At 38.5% G+C, this 16,662-nt stretch overlaps 1 protein-coding gene across 1 annotated transcript in view; it reads right to left on the minus strand.

Annotated features, from left to right (window-relative positions):
* Window positions 1-13,029, minus strand: part of CCDC66 (coiled-coil domain containing 66) — a 30,006-nt gene extending 16,977 nt beyond the window's left edge. The window contains exons 1-8 of the mRNA XM_063348294.1: window positions 8,864-13,029; window positions 7,483-7,547; window positions 5,161-5,183; window positions 3,868-4,288; window positions 2,819-2,954; window positions 2,546-2,649; window positions 1,436-1,560; window positions 502-660 (exon numbers count right to left, since the gene is read on the minus strand). Coding sequence (XP_063204364.1) covers window positions 502-660; window positions 1,436-1,560; window positions 2,546-2,649; window positions 2,819-2,954; window positions 3,868-4,288; window positions 5,161-5,183; window positions 7,483-7,547; window positions 8,864-9,453 — 1,623 coding nt within the window. The 5' untranslated portion in view covers window positions 9,454-13,029. The remainder of the gene's footprint in view (window positions 1-501; window positions 661-1,435; window positions 1,561-2,545; window positions 2,650-2,818; window positions 2,955-3,867; window positions 4,289-5,160; window positions 5,184-7,482; window positions 7,548-8,863) is intronic.
* Between the last annotated feature and the right edge of the window lie 3,633 nt (window positions 13,030-16,662).

Consider the following 16,662-nt stretch of genomic DNA (forward strand, 5'->3'; position numbering starts at 1 on the left):
AGCACCATGATTTAATTAGTACTGATCTGCCTCAAGTAAATTCTAGATACCATGTTCTGTTCCTGCTTCTTAATGGATATCTGTATTATTTAACAAACTCCAGTGGCACTGAGAACTTCCAATGCCACCTGACAAAAACCACTCTTCAATCAGTGCCAACTAGCAGTAACTCAGAAACTACTTCCTGAACCTTCTGCCATCAATATATTTCTTTTTAAAGCCTTCTATTTCTGAGAGGTTCCTACTTCTCTTATTTCTTTAATGCATACTTAAAAGCTAAGTGACACTTCAGCTCACACCTCTCATACTATTCCTCACATCAGCCTTGAAAACACTCGGTCTTCAAAGCATCAATAGTTTGATAAACATTCATTCAGACACAATTCCCTAGATAGGGCAAAAAGGCCTACTGAATTCTTCTAGTTTAAAAGAACTACTGATGATGTACATCTGTTGTCAATAAATAAGTACAGAAACCTGGCATGCAATTTAAAATCTTACCCCTAAAACAAATGCTGTGCAATAAGAACTGAAATCAGAAGACTGCCCAGCTGGAGCACTTGAAACATTCAGTGGAACTTGATTAGCCTGGGTGGTTAAAGCAGTTGTACAGACACAGTTTTCCTCAGTCATAATAATTGAGTCAGCTGGAAACACTGTCTGCAAATAAAGTGACCACTGTTGTTTAAGACTTATTTAGCTCACCTGTTTTGTTTGTATTAAATGGCCTTTAACATATAATAAAAAAGTAAATTGTATTTCTAGAAGCTTCTATTTATTAAAACTTCAGCCAAAACTTGTAACTAAGCATCTCGTATCCCATATTTCTTAATTATGTAGACTGAAACAAATTCTTAGGGGGCAGAGTGGTAACTTTTCTAGGAATGACGAACATGCCACAAAAAAAGGCCATTTCCAACCCTGACTTCTGTTTAACAGCAATCAGTTTCACTGGAGAAGCAGTCTCACCTGAGTATATTTATCTGACACAGCATTTTCAGGGTGGCAGATGACTTTTTAAAAGACAAGTCTGAGTAAAAGTCAAAATTGCTATGCTTGTTATGGAAGCAATCAAATACATGTGAGAGCTCATGAACAATGTAAATAATTATATAACCAGGAATTACATTTCAGACTATTCCTCAAAACAGAACTGGAAAACATTTATACCTTTTAGTTAGGAATCAACATGAAAGGACAGGAATGGGTTGTTCATGCTACAAAGATCTTTATTTGTTAAGCTACAAATTGGAGCAACAGGTTAGTGTGAAACAGAGTTGCAGCAATTCGTGCCAGGCAAGAGCTTAAAGTGACCACTGAGATTGGATTTTACTGGATTCATACAGAAAAGAAAATCTTGCATGAATTAAGTCGAACAGTTCTGGAACAGTGCTGTGGGAACTGTGTGCTCTTTAGGGTTCATTGATAGCCTTACCTTTTCTGGGTCAGTTGTTTCCACTTTCTCTTTGTGGGCTTTATTATTGCCAGGTTTTGCCCAGAAATAACCCAGCTCTCCCTCCAAAGTTTCTTTCAGTTTCTTCTTCAGTGCTACCTGTTCATCTTTAAAAAAACAAACTCTAGTAAGAGTTCCTAATACAGATGCATAGCACGGGGGTTTTTGTGTTTGGTTTTTTTTTTTAGCAGCAATGCAAGTCTACCCTGTAATTTTGGTTGTAAAATGGACTACAAGAGTACGTCACTGTTGTCTGACCAGTCTTAAGTATGACTTTGCTCTTAAGAGGATGGTGGGTGAGTCTGTGCCCAGAGATGTAGAGGTAATTGGTGAATCTCTGAGAAGACTACAAAACACTGAAGTCTTAACAGTGTCCCGGGGGAAGAGGGAAAACTCACAGAAATAACCACATATATAAATTCTCTCCATTTTATTATACCAGTCTGGGACTACCGTAATATTATTAAAACCAATGGAGCTGTATGTGGGAGCTACTGACAATGCAGAATCAAACCCTGAAACCAGCTGGTCACACCCAAGTTGAAAACAAAACACGGCACTCCTGCATGTGGACTGTAAAAAGCTTAATTTGCTAGAATTTACTACTGCGTTAAACATTTTTATTTTTCTACAGAGATTCCCCTTGGTTGGTGATGATGCAGGAGTGCAAACTGTTTCAAGTTCAAATTGCAATTTGATATATCCAGTCACGTTTACAGATGAGGGTGATGCTTTTCCCATTAAAAAACAAGTGAATTTGTTAACGATAACGGCTATCAACTACTGGCCGAATGTGGCAAAATTGGTGACAAGTAACTCCTAAAATATGAAGCACAACTGAATATATTTATTTGTGATGTTATTTATTTGGTTAAGAAGTGTTTTTGCAATAAGTTATAGATAATCTTTGTGTACAATTTTGGAATTCAAGAATCTTAATCTGTCTTGGAGACTAAAAAAAATTCTATAGTTTCCAATTTGTAGCAAATGCACTGATATAAGCGAATTTAAAAGAGCATAAGGAACGCACAGTTTCTTGGCATCCTGAGTGTAATAAATTGATCAGACATATATTCTGTATATCATAAGTACCTAATTCCTTCTTCCATTGGGTCTTTCTAAATTCTATTAAGGCTTTCTTCCCTTCTCTTTCACCCAAGGTACTAAACATGTCACCAGGTTTCCACGAATCCTTTCTAGAGAAAAAGAGAGGAAAGAAATAATTTCATCTAAAAAGCTAATCTGTTAATTTTAAAGGCAACTTCTTAATTGTTATTTATAAAGATTCTTACTATGATTAAGAATTACAATACAAATCTTTATTGGAGATACAATTTTTGTAGATAATAAAATAGATCTACGTACACAACTTTCTGTCCTGGCTGCGGATATGTTTCTTGTTTCCTGCTTGAATCAGAGTTAGCTTCCTCTGGAACAGGTGAAACTTCACAAGCTTTTTGGAGCAACACTATGATGTTTTCCTCTGATGCCTCGTTAGTAGCTATGGTAGAATATAATATATAAAAATATACATAAATACATATATGACCACTAAACTTTCCTCAGCATTGAGTAAACACTTTAAGAACAGCCGAAACTCGCAAATTCCCCACTATTTAACAAAACTGTTTTCGGCCCTGCTTGTATGGTTAAGGCACATTAAGTTACAATGTCACGGGGCATTTTTAGAATGTTAGACTTACAGTAAACACTATTCTTGGCTAAGACCTTGGACTTTGGGACTAATTACTTCATTGCAGTGTGTCTTGTTCTTGGTGGCAAAATGATGACCACCTCCACAGGTCCACAAACAGGAGTAAGGATGTAATACAAACAGACACACATTAGCTTTTATGTCTCTAAGTGGAAGAATTGGAAAAAAAAAAAAAAAAAAAAAAAAACAAACCCAAACCAAACCACTCAACTATTCATGCAAAAAGATACATGCACATCTTCAGGCCAGAGGAAAACGGCACTACTGCTCTTGCGACACATAGCAAGACCTACACTCTTCACAAAACCAGAAAGGCCGATCTCTTTGAGGCATTGCTTTTTTTCAAACTCCTAATGGTAATGGTACAGTGCAGTTCTATGGTTTTTTACCCTCAATGTAAAATGGTTCCTTTTTTGCATGGAATATTGATGGAACTGCTTGCTGTTTTGCTCTTCAAGGTACTGGAATACTAACAAGCAATCCTTAGTTTTTACTGTTAAAATTATGAAATGCTTGGTTCCTTAACAGTAACAGGCAATTTCACATCCATAATAGCAAAATGTATTTTGTCTGAGACCACGAAACATAAGACCAACATCTCTGCAATCTGAAAATAAACTTAAATTATGAACTCAAAGTTAAGCTTTAACATTTTCCTCTGTTTCCATGAATCTAACTTATTAAACTACTGGTATCTTACCCATTTCCTCTTGGCTTTCATTATGACTCTCAGAGATACTTCTAGTTCCTTCTTTTACAGTCATCAAAATCTGCTGAAGCTGTTCTTGTGTTAAACACACCAAACTTCTTAGGTCTTCGGCTGATACACGTGGGTTTTGAGGTTTCTGTTTACTTTTTTTAATAACATTAGGATTCTCTGAATCAGGATATCTGTTTGTGCTATCTCTTTGGAAAATCAAAGAGTGATCCTTAGCTGCGGCTTCATGTGAGGAGTGTTTAGTAACTTGCAGTTTTTCGCCTTTTGTCATTGATAAGCTTGATTCACTCCTTGGTTTTGTTAAGTTTTCCTGCTTGATACAAGCGTTTTGTGTTGACCTCAGAACATGCCCAGTGTGCCTTATTCTCAATGCCTGTTTAGGTGCTCTGGCTTTGTTACCCATCTGTTAAAGCAATAAGATTTCACCATATATTAAATAAGGAAATAAATCTGCATGGGTAACAAACAAAAACAAGATTGAAGGAACAAGTAAAATAAGTGTCATTTTTCTTCTCTGTTACATCAATAGAAACTAACTCAGTATAAACTAATGAAATATCTTCATAAGTACTAGGAATTCCTTGGAAGAGAATACAGCACCTAAATTTGATTATTTAAAAATGACAGTATAAAAAAATAACTTCATGTAGTATAACATTTAAAAGAATTAATAAACATTATTTCTGATTTTCTTTAGTGTCTCTGAAGCCAGGCTTCAAACAGGATGCTTTCAATATACAGCCAGTATTATTTCAATCTTGATTTTTCCATTCTGTACTAAAGTTTTATCATTTTCAAGGTCCCTGGTGTATACTTGTAATTATCTCCCATGTACTGAGACCTTTTTCTGCTTTCTTTCCTTCCCCAACCCAGTGCATTCCAGTTTATTCAAAGAGACAACCTGTCCCACTGAACAAGAACTTAAACGCGCTTCAGATCCCTATTTTACCAGAATCCTTTTAATCTCTGAAAGTTCTGATTTAGATGATTCCCTGTGCTGCTGTAACTTCATGGGAAAGTAAACTAAAGCCTTTTGCAAAAGTAAAAGTAGTCATAGAACTTTAAATCCATCCTTTTTAACAGCTATTATGAACCTGAGAAATCAGAATCATAGAATATCTCAAGTTGGAAAGGACCCATACATACATATTTATCTTTCATAAATATCATCGATTACAGAATCTAGACAGTTCAAATGTGTTTTCAAATTTCTATGTTAACAAATTAACTAGTTAATTTGTGTGCTCTAACCAAAAAAGTCACATTTCCACTTACCTTCGTTGCAGGCTTTGATTTATCTTTTGGAAAACAAACACAAACATATGAGAGAAGTATTTAATAATAACTTCCTCCTGAAAAACAATCTTGAGAAATTAGTAAACTGTAAGGCAGGGGGAAAGTACTTTCCCCATAACATCTGCCCCAACTGTGTTGTTTTACTTTTTTTAAATTTTATTTCAGTATACACACTTCAGAAGTATGTTGGAAAAAATCAAATATATTCCAGTAACTATTTCCAGTTTTAGGTAGATCTAATAAAATTATTGTGCCAGTCTGATCCTCCTCTGATATTCATTCTCTTTCTCAGAGAGCCCTGTGGTAATGGCCTATTTCTAATTGTTTATTTATTGTGATTTTTCAGTTTACTTTCTGTCACATCCTTCTAGAATAGTCCCTGTATCCAGCCCCATCTTACTACACGATGTTATCTCTCTATTGCTGACAGCCTAAAGAAACAAGACTTGTGTAATCACACCATCCATTATTGTGCCTCTTACCTATGCCCTGAAATACTCTTCAGTTTTTTAACCCAAATCCTACAGGATGCATAGAGGTGCAGTGGTCTCAAAAATAACATTAAGTACTGTTTAATACTTATTAATAAAGAATTATAATATTGATTAATAGAGGGGATGCAGTACTCAGCACAAGAAATCCTGTACCTATGGCTAATGGAAAAGGGGGAGAAAACAGTAGGGATGATATTTTAGTGGAATATACCTGTTGGAAACAAGGCTTCTTCAGCTGCACTATGCAATTACTGCTCTGGCAGTGGTTGTTGCACACTTTTCACTTGGTAGCACCTATACTGTTTTTTTTTTGCATTATCAATTAAAGACACTGGAGAACACTAACTGTTCTTGAAGTCTGCAAAACCACACTATTAATAGTTTGCAACCTAGATGAACACTTTAAAACTTGGGAGTACACTGAATTGTTGTCCTGCAGAGACAAGCATTAAAGCCTGAACCATCTTGATTACATTCCAGTCGTAAAGGTGTCCTCCGGCTGTGTTTATCACTGGGTTCTCAACACTCATCTGAGTAGGTAAAAGTAACCTCTTGACTTCTTTCTGGCTATTCATAAATTAAATAAAGTGGGATTCTATGTGCTATGCTAAACCCAGCTTCTCTGTGGAAAGGAGAAAGAAACATAAATAGGGTCTTTGCCATCACATAATGTGTAACTCCAAAGTGCTGCTATGGGTTTTTTGGGGTTTTTTTTCTGTGTAAGAGAGAAAAAACCCTATTTATCTCGAGTAGCAGTTTAAGCTACTACAGAAGCCCCAAAGACTGTGAGCGGTATTTGACAGTGCAGAACGCTGAAATTCAGAAGTAGTATAATTTGATGCAATTTTTGACACAATTCAATCCAAGGAAGCACTGCTTATAGCAGTTGTATAAACACGTTAATTCCTGGAGAAGACTGCTTGTTCAAGGCTAGTTCAAAGTCAAAGATAATGCTTTATCTTGGAGCACTCTCGAATGGACACTGGCCCTACCCAGCCAATGTTGACAACTATAGTTGTAAAAAGTGAAAGCTGTACCATTGCTGTTTCAGAGGTTTGACAAGATTTTGTTTCCAGTAGACTGGTATTCCTTACTGACTCAAAATACCCCAGAACACCTCATTCGAGAGCTGTCTGGTAAATGCAGAAAATGAAATACAGTTTAGAAGGCGTTAAACAGATAATTTCTGTATCCTGACTGCTATGTAGAACGGTTAGGGAAAGCGGACTCGTGCTTGTATAGAAACGTATGTCTGACAAATCACAAAAACAGACTTTATTAATACTTAGACTTTTCTGGTATATGTTAATAATTATCTCAGGTGGCAGCAATGAGATCTGGCCTAAATAAACTGATTATTGAAAATTATAAACGTCAGCTGTCAAATATTAAAGCTGCTTTGAAGTCAGAAATGTGACTGTAATGATATAATTCTGTGTAAATTAAGCAGAGTTATGAGGCTTCTTTTTGCTTGTTAAGTAAGGTGCTACAAAGTTACAGAAATTATCAAGTTATGCCAGTCGATATATAATAGTACTTAACTTTTTTTTTTTTATTAATAGAGAGACAAGCTGTAAAGAGTCGAGGCTATTTGCCAACTGTTCACCGATGGACAGACTATTCAGAAGTTCATTATCAACCTACTGTTCAGTATCGAGCTGGTAAGAGGACTTGTAAATTACAATGCACAAATATTCTTCCTAATCTGGAAAATATTTCAGTAAAGCTGTGCTTCATGTTGCTTGGATCTTAGGTTTAACTTCAAGAAGCTTTAAAGATTACTTGAGATGAATGATTAAAAAAATACCGGTAGCAGCTAAAATTATCCTAGGCTTTCCATCCAGCACTTCAGTTTCAAGCTTCAGTCCATCACTGCAAAATGAGAGAGAGAGGGGGGAATCTGAGTTATTAAGTAATCTGATAATGGTAAGGTTTTTATATTAATACCAAGGACAATTGTACTTAATTATAACACTATATTTAATGTTGGTCCACAGATGGCCTTTCATATCCCAAGCTTTCTACATTGATGAGAAGTTACTTAATACTAAGAAATCAACAGGTCTTGAAGAGGATATATTTTTATTATTGATGCTTGAAAATTTGGATTTGCATGTTACAAAGTAAATCTTCACGCTGAAGGTGCCATGTATATTGTTGTGTGCCATGTATATTTCTATGCATATTGTCATACATAGCAATACGCCTGCCTCAAAAATTTAATAATCCAACAATATAAAGTTTGTGCTACAAAAAATGCTAAAACGGGTCTCCCTGAAGGCTAGTGCTGATCACAGACAGGGGCTGTATTCTGAAAAGCTTTAATTGTGCTTCCATACAAAAGAGCCCACAGTGGATATTAGGAAAAATTTCTTCACTGAAAGGATTATCAAACATTGGAACAGGCTGCCCAGGGAACCGGCGGAATCGCCATCCCCAGAGATACTTAAAAGATGGTTAGATGTGGTGCTGAGGGATGTGGTTTAGTGGTAGTTTTGGCAGTGTTGGGTTGATGATTGGACTCGATGATCTGAAAGGTCCCTTCCAACCTAGCCAATTCCATGTAAGCGTTTAAAAAAAGGAAAAAAAAAAAAAAAAGTTGGCAGTGTTTAGGTGTATGAGTGTAAAGTACCCAAACACTTCTCCTTCTTCCATGCACTGAGAAAATCTAATATGAAGATTGATGTTCAAAATAACGCTTTAACACATCTAAAGCTTCCTAATTAACACGGCCGCACAGAAATGCCCGAAACTGTAATTCTAGACGCTCCAGCAGCACAGGGCAGCTTAGCCGAGCCCAGCACCTATTCTGCTGTTGTGCCGGCAGGCCGGGGCAGGGAGGCGGCGGGGCAGAAGGCGATGCAGGCCGGCGGCGGGGCTGGGGTTGGGGCTCTGGAGCGGTCACCCAGGAGCCGGCAGATGGACACCGTTCCCCCCCGCGCCGCTGGGGGGGCTCCCCTGGCTGGCGGGACCGAACGCTGCTCGCCTCGGCTCGGTCACCCCGATGGCTCCCGGTACCGCGCCTCGCCCGCGAGGCACTAAGCGCCTTAACTCCCCTCAGAGCCGCGGCGCAGGGGGAGGCCGGGCAGGCTCCCGGGCCGTCAGGGGCCCGGGCAGGGCCGCGTCCCAGCCGGTGGGGGCGGCTGTCGCTAGAGCCCAGCGAGTCCCTTTCTCCGGTCCCTCCTTACCCCAGATTCATGGCTCGGCGCGGCTGAGGAGAGGGACGGGCGCGGCGCTCATCCCCCGCCCGCTCGGTCTCTGTGTACGCAGGTTGCCGTCCCCGCACAAGGAGGCGGGAGCGGTGGCTTTGCCAATGGACTCCCGGCACACTGCGGGGTGGGCCGCAGCGAGGCGTTGTGGGGGATGGAGTCCCAGGCACGGGAGGTTCAGCACAAAGCCCCTCCGCTGCTGCCGGAGGCCTCGCCGGGGGTGCAGAGCCGTGACGGGGGATTACAGGGGATTCCCCTCGCCCCTCCGGCGCCAGGGAGGGACGGGAAGCGGGGGCCCGGCTCTGAGGCCTCCGGACCGGCCGCGTTTCCGCTAAAGATGCGGGGAAGAAATGGCGGGCAGCCTGATCAGGCTGTGAGGGGCTTCGCCCGCCCCCCGGGGTTCCGGGCGCTGCGTGGGGAGCGGCGGCCCCTGAACTTCGTCCGGGGAGGAGAGATGGAAAGCGGAGGACAGCTGAGGAGGGGAAGAGCCGGCCGGAACAGCCTGCCCGGCCCCACCGCTCCCTGTGCGGGCGGAGGCGGCGGGGGGCGCGGTCCCCGGCGTGGAACATCTCCGGGCGGCTGCTGCTCGGGGCGCCGGGTGAGGGTCGTCTCCTCGCAGGACGTTTTTTATCCTTAACTTCTGCTGTCTTTAGCGGGTAGTTGTCTTCAGTAGACTCTGTTGGGCTTGCTTTACTTTGGGCTATTTAAGTGGTTTCTGCATGACGGTCCTGCGGAAGTTGCGGTCGTCTCTGTGTTTGGTGGGTTCCCCAAACCCTGCCGTAGGTGGTGGTGGGCGTTCGTCCTCCATTTGTGATGTTATTGAGAAGCGTTTTAGGAGCTGAATGTCAAGCACCGTCCAGTCTGTTGTTTTGGAGGTATAGCTTACTGAATAACAGGACATGTAAACTTGCAAATTATGTGAATCCACGTCTTGCCTCATTTTTAGGAAAAATATCTTTGACTTACGTAAGGAGGATTTGGCTGAGTTAAAGACTATAGTCAGATTCAATAAAATGCTTCAGAGCCCGTTTATTTCTTTTACTATTCAGAATGGCATTTAAGCTTATGCTTAAAGCCAGATGCCTACCGAAATCCTTAATTTCAAAGGACATTAAGACCTTAAGACTTGTCTTGAATAGTGTTGCTTCTAGATGTAGTTAATTTTGTCTGGCCAAAGGTACCATACACACAGGGGCAGATCCTGTAGTGCTCCCTCCGGCTGACAGTAATAGTTCTGCCTTTTTGATACTACAAAAGAAAACAAATAAGCAATAATAGAGAAACAGACAATGAGGCTGAATTTAATGTATATACAAAATCTGCTCTCTGCCATATTATCTTAACTGCTTTGTTTGTCTTTATATAAAATTAAAAAGTCATCAGGCAAAAATACTTTTTTTCAAATATTGCTTCGCAGCTATTTATGTGGGTTTTATTGATTAATACATCAGCTAACGAGTCTTTGAAACTTTCATTTAGGGATGAGAACAAGGGAGGAAAAGAAAAAATCTGGAGGTTTTTCTCAGTAATGCACTCCATGTGAAATCCTCTGAAGCACAGAACATACAAGCTATGTTGTTGGTAACTGCTGCCATTTTTGGCTGCCTTATATCGATGTCACTGAATCTCTTACTCTCTGAATCTCTCTGGGATGTCGGAATAACCTCTGAACATGAATTTGTCTAGCTGATACATTGTAGGATGATCATTAAGTCCAGGAATAAAAATTTGGTAAAAGTGAGACAAAACCAAAAGAACGCATGCTTATCAAAGTCTGCTGAACAATGCTTTCACACAACAACATTGAAAATGGGTTCTTACACATCAGGAAGGGCATCATCTGTTTCATTTGGATGAAAACCTTTCAAACAGGCACCATGTGTCTCCTTATCTACTGTCCAAGAATAGCAGTTTTTGTAGTGTTCCATACAGCAACTTCTTACTTTCTTTTACTACTAACCTGGTCCCAGAAATACAGCTTTAAGCTGTACCATTTTAATTAATGTTTTTTTTTTTTTTTTAATTTAATGGAGTACTAGTGGTTTGGGATTTTTTCTGCAGATACTTGAGTGAGTTTGTATGCATATTTCTAACCTTTCGTTGTACGTTTTCTTTTCTTTTTTTCTTGTGTGGGGTCTCTGTTGGTATTCATAATCCCTTCTAATTAATTTAACAGTGTTTATATACCAGTTAACTTACGTTCTGTTAGTTCCTTCAAAAATACTCAAAGGCATTAAAAAACCCGTAACCTTGTCCCGTTTCTTTCACCATCCTCCTTCTCCCAAAACTTAATTCATTGAAATGTACCGTTACCACAGAGAGATTAAATCCTAGTTTCCTGTAGACTGTCACCTCTTTGCTAAAGGAGATGCAGAAGTCTGAAGCATTTGCGTCTTCCTACTCAGCTTGCAGTATCCACAGTCTCTTTCAAAACATTGTGTCTGTAATAAGCAGCTTTTCACTTTCGTGAATCTCTTATCTGTTATTTCATCCCAGCTGTGTGTATCTGGTCACTATGTGATAAGAGCTGCAAGAGAATGTTTTATGATGAGCAGAGCATGGTTAACTATGCAGTCTTCACTGGTAATTCCCTTCTTGTTTACTCATGTCTTCTTTTTCTGGACCAATCATGGCCAAGCGAAAGAAAGGGAGAGCAGGCACTAAATAATTCTTCACAATTTCAAAATTTTTATCTCATACTCTGCTTCACAATGGATTTCCCATATTATGAGATTTCTATTATTCTGCAGCCCAGCCAGACCTGTCTCCTGATTTTTGTTAGAGACAGCAGGTGGCAATGTAGTTTCAAGCTCTAAAAGAATTTTATTTTTTTTCTGAAACAAGTTTTGCAGTCCATTTTACTATTTTTTAAATAAAACATCAGTGTTTTGCTAGACAAGTGTGAAAACAGGTTCTTTCAAAAAGCTGATAGTAGTTGATCAAATGTTGCTATCTGAAGCTGTAAATAAAACTAATTTTTAAATTATGTACCTGCTAATATACTCTATAGCCTGTTCTTTTGTCAAGATGTCCACAGAAATGGTAAGGCTGTTTTTCTGTTCGTAGTGAACCTTTCCTGAGGTGTCTAGGATGATATCAGAATTAAGATTAAATAGTCCTTTTAATGAAAATCACAGTGGTTTCAGGACTTGGAAAACAACAGTACTATTCTATTCTTTGTCTGCAAGTAAAGACCATCTAGACAACGTGTTCTACACATATGGAACTGGAGGTTCCAGAAGGGGTTAGTGTTGAGGGGCACAATATGCAGGCTTAATAGATACTTAATCACAAGTCTGTTTCAAAAAAGCCACCCTAATATTAAAGAGCAATTCAAGCTGTTAAAATCAGGTTGTTGGCTGTAGCATTATGGCGGAGGGGAACGCTTTCAAAGTAACACAATAAACCTGTCTCCTATATTCTATATTTAACTCTGTTCTATATTTAATGCTGTTTGTGAATGAATACGCATGAAACGTTACGAAGAATTCATACATCACAATAGATTACAGGAAGGCTATAATACAATTGTACTACTACATCACTATTCAGTTTTGATAGGTGGAGAAAATGCATCACTTTTTTGTTTAGGTCATACCAGTTCTACAGCAAACATCTACAGAATCAAGAGTTAATCACATGCTAATCATATTTGGTAAAACTGCAGGTATTTATTTTTGGTATCATTAACAAAAAAGTGAGAATCAGGGAAGCTGGAACAAAGTCACCTTTTATCCCTCTCTGAATTCATCCTTCATCCCTACTTCGGACTTACATTGTTGGTGTGCCGTTTTACTCCTTGTTTTCAGAACCCTTGCTTCCATGCATGGGAGTATTTGCATAACTTTTCGTTATGGAGATTACTGCTACTTTTTCTGACTTACAAGGAGAAATCAATATTTTTGCCTTGCTGTATTTGAAGGTCTGGCTAAGAGTTATTAAACTTTAGATTTATTTTTTTAAACCATTTTTAATGTTTGGGGTTTCTTTAACACCTTATTTGCACAAAATACATGTCTTAAGGACAGCAGAGGCTTGAGGATGAAAATAGTAAGGCTTGGTTAGTATAAATGAAGAAACGAGGTCAGTCATTTACTTACTCAAAAAGACACTATATTTCATCCTGTTGTAGGGCAAAGGAACATATCAGATGGCCTGTTGATTCACCAAAATCGTATCCTCAAGAGCCTTGTATTTACATTCTCTCCTGGGATGCACGTTTCATTCTGAAGGAAATGCATACATGTGCACCATGAGACAAACACTGGGCTTCCTCACTACACAGAACTCGAGCACGTGCTCTGTTCCAGAAGACTCAAATGGAAAAAAGTAAAACGTGTTTAAGTGGGTTTTGTCAGAGAGGAAGGAGTTAACTGGAATGTACCTTTGCTCTTATTTTGACTAGTAGTCTTACTGTAAATTAAATACATAAAGTATATAAGTATCTATACTCCTTTTACTCTGTAAGTCTAAATTATCTTTATTGAATTGAACAGGCAGTTGTCCTTTGGTAAGTTGTTTTATATCTGAAGCAGAACTGGTTTGGCTTGCATATAGTGTGCCAAGTTAGTTCTTTATCAACTACACCATAGATGAAAGTGTCTGAAATAATTTCGTGTATTGCTTTATCAAATTCCTGAAAGACTGGCCATTTTTGAAGAACCATATTTTGTTAAGTGCAAGATTTTTATACAATTAAATGCAAATAAGCAGATTGTAACTTGTGTAAAAGGACTTCCTACACTGTAAAAAAATTATTGCTTCCATTAATGCACATGTGTCTTTGTATTATCGTGAAGGCCAGATAAGGGTTTTTTTTTTTTGGGGGGTTGTTTTTTTTTGTTTCAAACTACCTTGGAAATTTCCTCCTGAAATACCACGTGTCCTTCCCGCATTAAGAGGCAGAATTCTAAAAATATCCAATGTCCCTTAACGGAACCGCAGCTTCACAAGGAGTCCCTATGTAATGTTTATGTATCGTGAGAAGGACTGTATCAAAGTATTTATTTATCAAATGGAAAGGAGAATGGCTCTGCCCCACAGCAGGAAAGTTGTGTCTCGCACTGAGAGTACATTGTGCACTAATGCTGATAGTACACATTTTTTGTCAGTCTCATTATGTGCAGCCTGTAACTTTGTTGACAAACTTCCTTAAATGAGCAAGGAAATCTAACTATCTAGTGTACATGCTATAATTTAAAATGTTTTCTGAAGAACCAGTAAAGGAGTCTTCGAAGATAAATCCTACTCTGATATACAATTTTAAAAATACTTAAGTTTTTTCACCTTTCAATATTTATTACTATTTGAAATCATGGGAATCTTTCAACTTTAAGACAATTATTGTATTTTGTTTGAAGAGTTGTAACATAGGTTGCATCAGGTAGTAAAACTCCAGGCTTAACGTGTAGGTTTATCTTCCCTTTATCTTTTTGCTAGATAGGAAATTAATTGCTTCCACTGACACACATTTTTGAAATATGTGACTAAGGAATCTACATATTATCGTTAGGCGTTTTTGTATGTTGGACTGGGTGCTTTAGCCATGCATTCCAGACTCTATGTGGATAATATAACTATTCATGACATTATGTCTCATTGTATGGACTATATTCTAACTTGCCATGCTTCCATATTATAATTAACTTTTGTAGTTTTATTTACTGAACCTTATGTGAATATTAGAATCCAGCATAATGGGCATGATAGGAGTTGATGTGAAATATCTGAAGAAATCTAAAGATTGTGTTTCCTGTTACTGCTTGTTGAAAACTATTAAAGTCCTCATGCTTCTAGAAAGGAGAATAGAGGAGATACTACTTGTTTCTATAATGCAAGGACTGTTGGAATGCTTGCAGGGAAAGAGTTACCAGGGTCTGTTTCATTTCCTGATAAATTAATCACCAGTATTCTTAAGTCCTTGACTTATCATTCCAGAGGACTGAATAAAAATGCTTTCAGGCTACGTGCATCTCTCCTAAGGATCATGAAACACTATACAAAGCACTTCAATCACTCATTAATTAAACTTTCTAATAGCCTGTATAAGCAAGATAAGAGGATGAGCTTTCAGTGGGAGGTAGGTGTTATGAAAGTCCCATCAGGTGTCTGTCTTGATCTCCAGACACATAAATACCATTAATATCTGGTCTTAAGTGACTTAAGAGAACAAGTCCCATTGATTTTTTTCAATCACTTACATACTCAGGAAAACCCCACTCAGAATTGTTATCCTTGTTTTCTAGGTGGGTAAATGGATTGGCACAACGATTAAATTCAACATTGTTAGTGATAGCTTCTGGAAGCTAGAACAATGGCTAGAACAATGGCCCTTCGGCCTGGGATTGGGTTTGTAAAATGCAGCTGAGAGGGTTTCCCAAGAATACATTTCCTTGGGACTTGCACATGGAATGTAGCCAGATTTGTATTTGGTGTTGTTGCTGCATGCGGGAGTATTTTTTAAATAGTTGAATATACTGCAAATGTGTCTTGAGTCCATTAATCTCTGGGCTTTAACTTAATTTTGCAGGAAGGGATTCCCAAATCTTTTCAGAGTAACATAACATTCGTAGAAAGCGTATCCTTTTACCCTTCATCATCATCAGCATCATCCTTCCTCTTAATACTTGTGTGTAGTTTCTGTGGGATATCCAGCCACTGCAGATATAGTAAAGTAAATCAGGAATGTCCTTAAGGTGTATTTAATTTTTCATAATGAAATGTAGCAGTCTGAACTACAGAGAAGCTGCGTGCACAGGTGAACAAACAGCAAATCCCTGTCAAGTGCTTCATGAGCACTGAAACAAAGATCACTGCTGAACAGCAGCAGCCCTCAAAGCATGAAGATCTCTTACATGCTATCGGTCACGTTCAAATTCATACTTAGTTTTCAGGTCTTCAGAAGTTAAATGGGAAACCTAAATAGTTTTGGCCTTGCTTCCAGTACATTTTAAGGAACAGAAATGAACGATTTTAGACTTGTTTTTTTTGATTGCTTCCTGCAAATGCAAAATGCGAAAGAGTAACTATCAAGTTTACGCAGTCGAATGCCAGCATGAGGTGGTGTTAATCTTTAGCTAGCATACTTGACGATTAATGGAATGAATGTATGAACTGTATGCCAAATAAACTGACTGTTGAAATCAAACAATATATTTCTTTCAAGAAAATCAGTTACTTTTTGGCACTCCAATTGACACAGCACTGCATGTTCTGATTTTAAAATAGTATTTCAAACAGGAGTTTATGTGATGTCCATAAATTGGAGTTTATATCTGATATCATAGATGACTACACACTAAGAAGTTTTAAACACTAGAATATTTCTAAAATATATTCCTATGTAGCAGAGGAATGCGGTTCCTGAAACCTGCCTTTGTGGCCAAGACATGTGCAGACCATGCTTTCGTTCTCAGTGTGGGATATTACACATTTCCTCCCTTCATATTTATGGATTTAAATGACAGTTATGCTTGAGATTGTGTTAATAGGCATTGTCTTTGTGTAACTTGTTACCTTGGAAGGATTATTATGTGGAAGATTGGTACTTTTATGTACTGAAATATACACAGAAATAGACCATTGAGACCACATAAAGTATGTAAAGAAAGTATGTTCTTATTGCATATGCATTACTGAACAGCATTAAAGCAGATAGACAAACTCAGGAGTAAACCACCCAAATTTATGTAAATTGAAGCCTACAGTAGTCTTTTCCTTTTGTAACCTTCAACACCATCCGTTTGATTGGGTTGCAGCCAAATTCATGGGTGGCAAAA

Source organism: Chroicocephalus ridibundus, chromosome 10 (genome assembly GCF_963924245.1).
Source record: "Chroicocephalus ridibundus chromosome 10, bChrRid1.1, whole genome shotgun sequence".
In the NCBI taxonomy this organism is placed as follows: Eukaryota; Metazoa; Chordata; class Aves; order Charadriiformes; family Laridae; genus Chroicocephalus; species Chroicocephalus ridibundus.